At 44.4% G+C, this 12,545-nt stretch overlaps 1 protein-coding gene across 1 annotated transcript in view; it reads right to left on the bottom strand.

The window, feature by feature from the left end:
• LOC142663101 (uncharacterized) overlaps positions 1-12,545 on the bottom strand; it is a 110,751-nt gene that overhangs the window by 34,176 nt on the left and 64,030 nt on the right. Inside the window, 5 exon segments of the mRNA XM_075841402.1 lie at positions 6,912-8,205; positions 10,538-10,901; positions 10,986-11,162; positions 11,241-11,370; positions 12,305-12,427. Coding sequence (XP_075697517.1) covers positions 6,912-8,205; positions 10,538-10,901; positions 10,986-11,162; positions 11,241-11,370; positions 12,305-12,427 — 2,088 coding nt within the window.

Here is a 12,545-nt window from a genome sequence, read left to right on the forward strand (position 1 = left end):
ATATTTTTTTTTACTGCCTTATCTTTGTTGAAAAACATTTTGCATACTTCTGGACTTTTAAACATCATTATTTTTCTGGAGAATTATTCCACAAGGATCTAAGCCAGCCATTTTGCCCGATTACTATCGAAACCAAACCCACAATCAACATGACTATTCAAGCTAGCCCGAACAAATGTTACGTGCATGTTGAGAGCTGGACAAGTGGCTACCAGACACCCCTGGTGCCGCTTGTCTTGGGGTAAAAGAATAGCATTGGACAGGCTAAAATCCATATGTGGGGCGTACTGACAGTCACCACAGACATAAACTTGATGGGAAACATCTAATGCCTATTGGCAGATTTACCCTCTGCCTTTTTCACCCACCAATATCTATCCCACTATTTTGTGACGTTGGATTCAAGTTTGTTCCATCTGCCACGCCAAGCGTATTCTGTGCAACAAACCATCTGTGCCTAAGCGTCTGCTACATCTCGTGTCTGTCTGGACTCTCATACAGGAACTCTTGTGCTAAGACTTTCCATGGACTGTTGTTTGGCCAGCTGCTACTCTGCTACGGCGGAGCGGCCAAGTGCATCCAGATACCCCAGAATCGCGACAGTACGCTCAGGCCATGGAACCCGCTGGCCAACCCAAGTCCGCCATTCAAATTATGCAAACGGACAGGCGTGACCTCCCTCAAATAAGGGGAATCAACTATAGGGGAGTACAAAATCTCCCACCGTACACTGGCGGCAGAGCTGGCATGGAATAATGAGGCCTTGATTTCGACTTTCCGGCAAGAACTGTCTTCACACATCAAGGATGAACTTGAAGCTTGTGATCTTCCTTCCACCCTGGATGCCCTTATCCTATTGGCGAGCTGGATCGACATGAGGATCTAGGAACATGCTCAGAAGGTTCGTTGGGAGAGACGGTCCTATAGACTGGCACCCACGTTCGAGAGACCACTACTGCCTTCGCCAGTTGCTCCACCTGAATAGCCAATGCAGGTGGACAGACTCAAATTGTCCGATCAGGAGAAACACCGCAGACGCCCTTCAGGTCTGTGTCTGTATTGTGGCCACAAAGGCCATTTTTTGCGTCAATGTCCACAAAACACAGGGAAACTCCAGCATCTAGGGTTGGTTGGAGAGACAACCCTAGGTGGAACGATGCCAAATCCTCTCCCAAATTGTCCATCCCAGTAACCATTGCCTCTGGTGAAAAATCACACACTGTTTCTGCTTATCTGGACTCCGGAGCAGCTGCAAATTTTATTCAGCAAAACCTAGAAGATCTGGCCACGGTTCCTCTGAGAATGGGAAACCTCTGCCCGATCCTATTCCGTCTATCACAGAACCTTGGAGACTACAAGTTGGAATCCTCCACTCTGAACAGATTTCCTTCTTCATGTTACCAAAAGCTACCAAACCTATTCTGCTGGGTCTGCCTTGGCTTCGTCTACATACTCCGGTTCTCGACTGAATTTCCGGAGAGATCCTCCAAAGAGGATCCAAGTGTCTTCATTGCTGCCTGCCACAGCTTCATTCTGTTCTGCCTCCATTGCCTCAGTTACTCGCTGGACTACCCACGCATTATGCCACCTTTGCAGACGTCTTTAGTGAAAAGGAGGCAGAGGTTCTTCTTTCCTATCGTTCCTACGATTGTCCTATTGAACTGCTCCCTGATGTCTCTCCCCCTTGTGAACAGGCCTATCCTCTCTCCTTTCCAGAGAACCAGGCCATGTGAGCTTACATCAAGGAGAACTTTGAGAGGGGGTTTATCCAGAAATCTTCTCCGGCCAGAGCCAAATACTTTTCAGTTAAAAAAAATGATAGATCACGTCGACCATGCATCAATTACCGTGACCTAAATTAAATCACAGTAAAAAAAAAAGGTACCCCTTGTTGCTAATCTTAGAGCTCTTCGATCGAATTCGTGCAGCGAATATTTTTACTAATTTGAATCTATGTGGGGCTTATAACTTGATCCGGATCCATAAAGGTGACGAATGGAAGACCGCATTACACACCCCAGACGGTCACTATGAGTATCTCGTGATGCCCTTTGGTCTGTGTAACGCTCCAGCAGTATTTCAGGAATTTGTGAATGACATCTTCCAGGATCTTTTGTATGTCTGTGTGGTGGTATATTTGGACGATATCCTGATCTATTCATCAGATCTGAAGACGCATCGGAAACATGTTCACCAAGTCCTGTCGCGGTTAAGGGGGAATCACCTGTACGCAAAACTTGACAAGTGCATTGTAACGACGGGGGTAGGGAAACGAACAAGTGAGCCCTAATCTACCCGCCACTCTGTCCCAGCCTACTTGCAACGACCCGCCCTAGGCGACGGGGTACAACTGGGCGGCAGTCCCTACACTCAGTAAGTGCACGAGACAAACATACAAGGGAATACAAAGCAAAGGGAAAGGGGCAGTTGCCCACGGAAACACTGTGAGCAACCAGAGTGGTGAACGAGCCAAGTCAAACCAGGAGAGCACGAGGTACCAAACGCAGAGCAGGAGAGTAGTCAGTAAGCCAGGGTCAGTATGGAGCAGGATCAAATAGTAAGAGCTGTAGCTGGGCCAGGAAACCACACGGAAAGAATCACAAGCAAGGAGGAACAGGAAAGGCAGGTATAAATAGACAGAGGGCGGGAGCTAGCTGAGTCTGGCCAGGCTGCGATAGGCTCTCCCACTCCTAAGCCTGCCAGCCTGAGTGGTGGAAGCTGGAGTCAGTCTCAGAGACATAGACTCAGGTGAAGACTGATTACCTATGGGCGTTAACCCCGAAGCTGTGCCTGGCAGATCCTTTACATGAATGTTGGAGAATTCCTGCCCTTCCTGGGCTACAAGATGGATCCAGAGAAGGTAAAGTCCGTCTTAGAGTGGCCATGTCCACAGGGCCTTCGGGCCATTCAGCGATTTTGGGATTCGCAAAGTTTTACCGGCAGTTAATCCCAAACGTCTCGTCTCTGACTGCTCCAATTTGTCCTCTTACTAAGAAGGGGGTGAACGCCAAGGTTTGGACCTGTAGGCAAGGTCAGCATTTTCTAGTCTCAAGAGCGCCTTCACTTCAGCCGCAGTTCTTCATCATCCGAACTCCAAGGGTAAGGCAGTGGTTTGTGGCTTCTCCTCCATACTGTTCTCTCCTGCAGAGAGCAACTACTCCGTTGGGGATCGAAAGTTAGGGTGCTACTAACCCCATCATCTATACGCACCATAAGAATCTCATGTACCTCCAGTCCATTTTTTTTGCCCGGTTTCAGTTTCATTTGAGACGGATGACACTGAGGAGACTCCCCAATATGTCATAGATCCTTCCAGGATGATTGCTTTAAACCTGTTGCAAATTAAAGACGTTCCCCCATGAAAGACTTTTGTTCGTCCAGCAGACAGGAGGAGGATTGTTTTCCGGGGACACCATTCCAAACTCCCTGGGCACTCCCGTGTTCGTAAGAAATGGGACTTTATATCTCGTCATTACTGGTGGCCCACGCTTCCTGCAAACGTTGTTGATTATGTTGACTCTTGTACTAATTGTGCCCAAGACAAGTCCTCACATTCCAAGCCTGCTGGCCTCCTTCAGCCTCTGCCCGTTCCTGATGCATCTTGGCAACACATTGCCATTGATTTTATCACCGACCAAACTCCTTCTGCAGGTTGTATTACTGTCTTTTCTAAAATGGCACATTTAATCCCACTAACTAAATTTACAACCGTCTGCTCCTCGTCTGGCAAATCTATTCATATCTTTCGTCTGCACAGACTGCCCCTCCATATCGTGTTTGATCAGGGTGTACAATTTACTTAAAAATTTTGGAGAGCCCTCTGTAAACTCCTTGATGTGAAATTAGACTTTTCTTCTGCATATCATCCTCAGTCTAATGGCCAAGTTGAAAGAATGAATCAAATATTGGAGAATTATCTTTGTCATTTTAGTTCTGCTCAACACAACAACTGGGTGCAGCTTCTTCCTTGGGCCGAGTTCTCCTACAACAACCACACGATTGAAGACAGTGCCTCTACCCCATTCTTCATTGTACGTATATAGCCAACATCCACGTGTTCCTCTTAAAGTGCCTGTTACATGTCAAGTTCCAGCAGCTAACCCTTCATTTGGAGACTCTCTTCATATCTGGCAGCAGACCAAGTCCTCTATCCTACAGGCGGTGGACCGCATGAAGAGAAATGCTGATAGGAAAAGAAGACCTCCTCAGTTTCTTCTCGGAACCAAAGTCTGGTTATCTTCGAAGAATATTAGTCTGGAGATCGCCTCTTACAAATTTGCATCCAGGTTTCGCGGTCCTTTTGTTATTCTCCAGCAAATCAATCCGGTGTCATATAGACTACGGCTGCCCCCGACTCTCAAAATTCCCAACTCCTTCCATGTCTCACTCCTGAAGCCCATAGTTCTGAATCGCTCTAATCCCCCAGTTCTGAAACCTCTCCCAGTGGTGCTTCTGACGTCTTCGTGGTCAAGGAGATTCTGGACTATAAGAGGGTAGGAGGATCTTCTACCTCGTTAACTGTAAGGGGTTTGGTCCTGAGGAGAGATCTTGGCAACCTGAAGACAACAATGATGCTCCTATGCGCATCAAGAGGTTCTTTCTGCATTCTGGTCCTAAGAAGAGGGGGCGTAAATGGGGGGGGGGGGTTCGCCGCTATCTGGCTTCTCCTAGCGTCCTCCAGGATGTTACCAGTGCGCCGGCTTCCTCCCCCTCCTCCTCGAGGACGCCGGCATGTACTGCTCCCATTCGCTGCTCGCTCCCATACGGTGCGCTCACGTGCTCTGGTGTCCTCTTAAAGGGCCAGCGCATGCACCATTACAATATTCCCCAGCCTATCCCTGTGCACCCTGTCCTATATAAGTCTGTCCTCCCCTTCCTCCTGAGTCTTGTTGTCTTCCTAAAACCCTTGGACGAAGAAGGTGGTGAAACAAGTGTTGGGGATCAGGGTACCCCTCTTTTGGTCTGTATTTCTGTCCTCCTTTTTGTGCCTGTCTAGTCTAATTATTTTCCCTAACTCGACACTTGTCAGTATAGGGCTGCTGCATTTATTGTTCAGGCACTTGCACTTTGCTGTATTTACCCATGCATTTTTTTCTATAGGTTTTTAGTATTTATGTGTGGGGATCCTTGCATCATGGGTTTGTCAATCCACTTTATATTCTGTATTCTATCTTGTATCTAATACTGTAAAGATGTTATATTTTGCACTATACTGGTTATCCTGCCTGTATTTTGTGATAGGAGTATTTGATTTGTCTTCCCATATTAGTTTAAGCAAATGGTCCCTAGTTGTTTCCTGTTCCCAGTGTCCCGGTATCCTGCTTCCTGCAACTGTGTTTGTTGCTGAGCTGAAGTCTAGTGTTTTAGTCGTGTTCGTTCCATCTGCCAAGCTACGTGTCATCTGCCACGCTAAGTGTCATCTGTCACGTCCAGGGTCATCTGCCACGTCCAGCGTCATCTGTGCCACTAATTATCTGTGCCATATCGTCTGCTAAATCTCATATCTGTCTGGACTCTCATACAGGTACTCTTGTGCGAAGACTTTCCATTAACTGTTGTTTGTCCAGCTGCCACTATGCTACGGCAGAGCGGCCTTGTGGTTCCACATATCCCAGAATCGTGACACGCATGCACGCTTGGCATGTCTTCTCTGGGAGAAAGCTGCTGCCAGATTTGTCTTATATAACAACGAGCAAAAATAACAAACATCTGCCTTCGGGGGAAGTGAAATCTTAATTCTTCAGCATACAAGACATTTTGGACAATTGTAGCCTCCAACATTGTTGGAACAGTTTGGGATTCGGCCCTTTTCTGTTCCAGCATGACTGCGCCCCAGTGCACAAGGTCCATAAGGACATGGTTGGGGTGGAAGAACTTGACTGGCCGCACAGAGTCCTGGCCTCAACCCCATGCAACACCTTTGGGATGAACTAGAACTGAGATTACGAGCCAGGCCCTCTTCTCCAACATCAGTGTCTGACCTCACAAATGTTCTTCTGGATGAATTAAAATCAAGAAGTAAAGAACATATAGAAATGAGTATGACTGCGGAATCAGACTATACACGGTTTGTGGTCTGATACCATGGAGACACATATGGGCAGATTTATTAGGACTGACGCTTCATACAATTGTGACATGACGACCCCGCCCCATCACATTAAATAAAAAATACATCCTAACCTCTTCGCCCCACCATCCGGCCTCTTCATGCAATGGTTTGTTCTACGTACTGACGCCGAACAGCCAATGACGCTTCACTGATTGAGTTGAGTGCCGTGTCGTCGCATAGGTACGAACAATGCTAGGGGTCTGTACCTAGAATGAGCCATAGCATGAGGAGGGAGTAGGAGGGGCCCCTTTGGGGAAAATAAAAGCAGTAAGACGAGTATAAATAAAAACATTTTATATGTACGAAGGGGGAGGTGGGCACTCAGATGGAGGGGGGGGGCAAGGTAGACAACCAGCATGGGCCTCTACCTTGCTATGCCCCACAGTCTAGGAGCTGGTGAAGATTTCTGCTATAATTTACACCTGTTTTCTGGTGTAAATTATCAAAAAATAATAATTGTTGTTTTGGCGGAGGCCCCGCTGCCTTCGGCTATGTTCCGCACCTTTTTCTAACCACTTTTGGAAATTGGTGAGAAAAGCAAAAAGTTGCAGATTTAGTAAGCATCAAAATATGCGACTTTTCTATGGCAGAAAATTAGCATAAGCCTCTTGATATATTTCCCACATTGTGTGTATAGGAGCTCTAGAAACAAAACTATGGGACATTTTTAATTAGGATTTCTTGGAAAGTTGCTTCATTTTTAATTTTAGATGCATTGGAACAATAAAAAACTAAATTTGGTTTGGAGGTAGACTGTGACAGTTGTGCAACTCAAGGTTGCCATGTAACCATATTATATCAGAAATAAATATTTGTCCCTGTGTGAATTTTCTGATGTCGAACAAGAGCTGCTTTCTGGGAAAAACATTTCCCACATTGAGAACATAAAAATGGCTTCTCCCCTGTGTGAGTTTTGAGATGTTGATGAAGAGCCGAGTTCTGGGTAAAACATTTTTTACATTCTGAACACGGAAATGGCTTCTCACCCGTGTGAATTCTCTGATGTTTCACAAGATCTCCTTTCCTTACGCAACATTTCCCACACTCAGAACATGTAAATGGCTTCTCCCCTGTGTGAATTCTCTGATGTTTCACAAGATCTCCTTTTCTTACACAACATTTCCCACACTCAGAACATGTAAATAGCTTCTCCCCTGTGTGAATTCTCTGATGGACGGTGAGAAGTGACTTCTGGGTAAAACATTTTCCACATTCTGAACATGAGAATGGCTTCTCCCCTGTGTGAATTTTTTTATGTTCATTATGATATGATTTCCCATTTTTTGGAGATGATGGTAGCTTCTTTATTGTGTGAGTTTTGTGATGTCTATGAAGATCCGATTTTTGGAAAAAACATTTTCCACAATTTATACATGAAAATCTCTTGCCTGCTGTGTGAAATTTTTGATGTCTCACAAAGTCTGATTTGTAGACATAACATTTCCCACATTCTGAACACCGAAACAAATCCTCTCCTGTGTGAATTCTCTGATGCTGGAGAAGTACCGATTTACAGTCAAAACCTTTCCCACATTCTGAACATGAAAAAGGTCTCATCCCTGTGTGGATTCTCAGATGTGTAACAAGTACTGATTTCTTGGCAAAGCATTTCCCACATTCCGAACATGAAAATGGTTTCTCCCCTGTTTGACTTCTCAGATGTTCAACGAAAACCGATTTCTTGGAAAAACGTTACCCACATTTCGAGCCAAGAAACAGATTCCCATCATTGGTGTTTTGTGCTCGACATTCTCCGTTCTCTGAATAAAGGGTTGCCTTCTCTCCTGTGTCAAGTTGCTTATGTTCTTTAGGATGTAATTTGCAATTAGGAGAAAAAATATTTGATTTCTGCATGGAGTGTCCCCTGCTTGTAACAGCTATATAAGCTGTACTTTGTGTTACAATGTGTGAGTGATCACAAGAAGATTGGTTTTCATTAGGGGGATCCGATGGTAGATGTTTACTTTGAAATTGCGGACAGATGTTTGGGGTAATAGGATTTTCTCCAACTGAATCTTGAGTAATAGTGTTCTCTTCTTCAAAATTTGGAGTTAAAAAGGGCTGTCCATCTGAATTCTTTCTATATCCATCTGCTGGGGTAAAGATATTTTATAAAAGTCCTTCTATAAATTTCCACATAAAATTTTTAATGTAAAGTAAAATAAAAACAGATCATGTATTGAACAAAGCAGTGTGTCTGTAACATGTGGCGTATGGAAATTTACATTACAAATATCAGTGAAATCTGTACTGAGTCTTCACTCATTCCTAATTCCACAATTATATGGCGTTCTTCTGTTATTGCAATGCAACCCTCCGATCATATTTGAGATACTACTTAGGCCTAATTTACATCTGCGTTAACGGCCTCTGTTGCAGATTCCGCCAAAAATACCACAAACAATAGTGCAGAATGCTGCGCTATTGTTTCCAGAAAACCCACGGACACCCCGACGGAAAACCACGGAACCCATTAAAGTCAATGGCTTCCATCGGGTGCCGGTTTTCTCCGTTGTTCAACGAAACTTGCGCGTCTGGCATTTTCGTTGTTCTGCTTCTCTGACGGAGCAGAACGACTGAACGCCGAGCGCAGATGTGAACAGGACTTTAGCAAACAGTAGAACGAACGACGACATTTTTCATTGTATTGTCTGAAGGAAAGGAGGAACTTACACCTGATAGAGTCTGATCTCCATCAATGTCATAACAGCTACATAATCTATTGTTGCCCTCGGTAAGAATATTAAATGGATACTGCTTCCTACTGACTCCTTTAATACATCTAGAAAATGATTTTTACAATGTGGCAGTGGCCCGAAGAGGATCTTGGATTGTGGTCAAAGTTATTTATTGTCCATTGTGAGGCGCTGCTTAGTAACAATTGGGGTGTTTATTGAAGGCAGCCTACCTTCAATAAACACCCCAATTGTTACTAAGCAGCGCCTCACATTGGTCCCCCTTTTTTTCTATCTTCCTACTTACCTATTGACGGTGAACTCCGTTTACCGGCCTCTGGACCTTGGCAGCAGCTTCAGCTCTCACTTGGTTGCACACACCCTGGGTGTGTCTCCTTATCTCGCATCTCCACAGCATTGTGCTCTCTGGAGATTGTTCCCTACTCTTCAACAGTGTTATGCTTGGTCAGCATAACCCGACTAGGTGAGTGCAAGATACCCTAGTATTGTTGTTCTCTTACCTTTGGATAATTGCACTATGTGGCGCCGTGTGTTTTTTCTTCCCTTTTAGTATTTATTGTCCATGAAATTTCCAGCTGCCTCGGAATCCAACATTAGATCCATAGGAGAATTGAATGGGTAATATGAATTGGGGACATTGGTAAATATATTCTCAGTACCTGGTGTCATAGTACACAAGGGCCTATGTCGCTGAACTCAATGAATTACAATGGGAACATGATGCAGAATTCTGTCTCGTCACTGTGATTGACCTTTGAGATTTACTAGGACAGTCAAGAACATAATGTCCAGGATTACCACAATAAAAACATTGTTTTTCTGCAAAATGTCGCTTCTCTACAGAAGAAAGTGGTCTCCGGATAGAATCTACCTGCATTGGTTACTAAACCGCATCTGTTTGAGGGGAGAGCCAAAGTTATATGAAGTGAGGGATTGACTGGTGAATAATAGAGGATACGTGAATTATAGTAACACTGCTATTCTCACTTCCTCTCCCATACTCTTTGGTTAATATGAATACGACTAGCCCTCAAGATTTGCTGGAAGATCTACTTTGCATCATCTCATCATTGCAAGTAAGTTCTCCAAGTTATCCAGAAGGGCATGACAATGATAAACACCACCTTGGAAAATAATTCATCCAGCAGTGGGTGAGAAACCCAAGGTACTAGCATCTCTTTCCCCCAAACGTTTCAGGTAGAGGGCTTCGATATAACTGAGATGTAGCACCAAGAGTAGAAGAATAACTTTATTGTCCACGGAGTTTGAAAATAAAAGTTATGAGAGATGTTGTTTATGCACGATTAATGATATGATGCATAGAAGTATGAATGCATTTCTTAGGATAATGTGACAGTAGGATTTATATAATGGTATTCTATTAATGCTCGGTAGATACAGTATGTTCCAGGAGACTATGAGATAGCACGGCTTTAAATTCTAGCTTTGTTGAAATGGAATAGTATTTAATGAGAATCCTCCTATGGGTGTTTATGCTTTACGAAGGATGCGTAACCCCAAAATATTGCAGTGCGCCCTGGTCCGAGAACAGTGGAAAGTCGACAAGGGGAGAAAGTCTCAGTGTTGACTTTCAAAGTATGTAACAAAGTATCGGTTCACAATGCTTTGAAAAAGTGCAGAACAAATAAGTTCAGTTTTATCGAATGTGGACTAACTGTAAGAATTATATCAAATTAACAAATTATTGATAATGAAAGTCTCCTCTTACCCGGTGATGTGCAGTTCTGGTAGTCCTCCATCATGAGGTCCTTGTACAGATCCTTCTTACCCGATGGTGTGCGGTTTTGGTGGTCCTCCATCACGACCTCCTTGTACAGATCCTTCTTACCCGGTGATATGCGGTTCTGGTGGACCTCCATTATGACGTCCTTGTACAGATCCTTCTTACCCGGTGATGTGCGGTTCCGGTGGTCCTCCATCATGACCTCCTTGTACAGATCCCTCTTACTCGGAGGTGTGCGGTCCCGGTGGTCCTCCATCATGACCTCCTTGTACAGATCCTTGTGTTCTTCTATATACTCCCACTCCTCCATGGAGAAATAGACGGCGACATCCTGACATCTTATAGGAACCTGACACACAATGATACAGTCATCACCCAGACACATTATACCTTGTGTTATTATATAATGTCCCAGCATTCCCGGCAGTGTCACCTCTCCAGTCAGCAGCTCAATGATCTTGTGGGTGAGGTCCAGGATCTTCTCATTGTTTCTGCTCAGTAAGTGAGGTGGAGACTCCGTGATAGGTTTCTTGCTCCTGCTCCATCCTTCTGACATATGTGAAGGGTTGCTGGTCACACTCTGACCAGGTGTCTTGACTATTAAGTAATCCTATATATGGTGAGAGCCAGTGATAAGTAAAGAATGCAGAAGAGTGATGTTATGTGACATCATTCCCAGAATCCTCACCTCTCCGGTCAGCAGGTACAGAATCTCCAGAGTCAGGTCTAGAATATTCTCGGCCATTGTATTTCTGTGCTTGTCCATCCTTGTATCGTCAGTCAAGGTGATAACTATTATCCTATAGAGGGGACTCCAGCTGCGAATACATGGAAACAGTATAGATATATCTCTTTATTGTAGTCACTGTATGACCCTAGTTTCGCATACACTATAACATACGCAGAACAATTTATTGGAACAGGAGAGATCAGAAATTTGAGAGAAATCTCCCCCTTACATGACAGAAGTAAAGAAACCAATTTGGACTAGGAACACTAAGGACCATGAAGACTTGGATTTATGACACCACCAAAGGTTTTTTGTTTTTTTTGCAGAGACCGGAAACCACCTTTATTGTGCACAATAAAAAATAACGAGTAATTCTGTGCGACACTTGTGGCAATATTTTTGTCTTATACCTCGAGATCTCATAACTTGTGTTTCCTGATACAAATGAATGGAGGCCGAGGGAATTGGGCAAGTAAGGAGCGGGCTTGCGGGCTGAGCCTGCGCCATAGAAGGAGCGCGTCGGCTGTGTTACAGCAGAGACCTCACTGCAACGAGCAGGATCTCACTCAAGTGGGAACTCACTCATTTAACCCCTTAGATTCCATGGTCAATAGCGGTCGCGCCACATAAGCTGTTAGAATGAACGTCCATCACGCCCCTATCATCATATATTGCAATACATCTCTGGTTCAAGTCCCCGAGGAGGACTGATAAAAAAGTTAAATGCAGTTTAATAAAATTATATATATATATATAAAACACGCCAGAATCACTGTTTTTTGGCCCCTTGTCTCCCACAATTGGAATAAAAATTAATCAAAAAGTCTTATGTACCCCAAAATGATAGCAATAAAAACTACAGCTCGCCCCGCAAAAGACAAGCCCCATACAGCAATATCGATGGAAAAATAAAAAAGTTATGGCTTTTGGAAGGTGGGGAGGAAAAAGCGAAAATAAAAAAACATAACATGACTGTGGAGGGAAGGGGACGCTGTAGACCAAATATTCTTCAGGATATGTACTTTTCCCATCGCTGCGCAGTCAGTACTCTGCTGTCCGGACGCTGACGTCTTGTATGACGTGTGAGTAGGGGGAAGGTACGAGGACAGAGCTGAAAGTCATTTACCTCACAGATAATCACATCCCTCCAGCAAGAGTTATGTAATTACCCGTCTGTTCCCGCCCACACACCGTGTCACTTCCTGTCCGAGGGTGATCACTGACTGCTATACACAGAGTACTGGCAGCGACCAAAAGAAAGAT

The sequence above is a fragment of the Rhinoderma darwinii genome, chromosome 11 (genome assembly GCF_050947455.1).
Source record: "Rhinoderma darwinii isolate aRhiDar2 chromosome 11, aRhiDar2.hap1, whole genome shotgun sequence".
Taxonomy (NCBI): domain Eukaryota; kingdom Metazoa; phylum Chordata; class Amphibia; order Anura; family Rhinodermatidae; genus Rhinoderma; species Rhinoderma darwinii.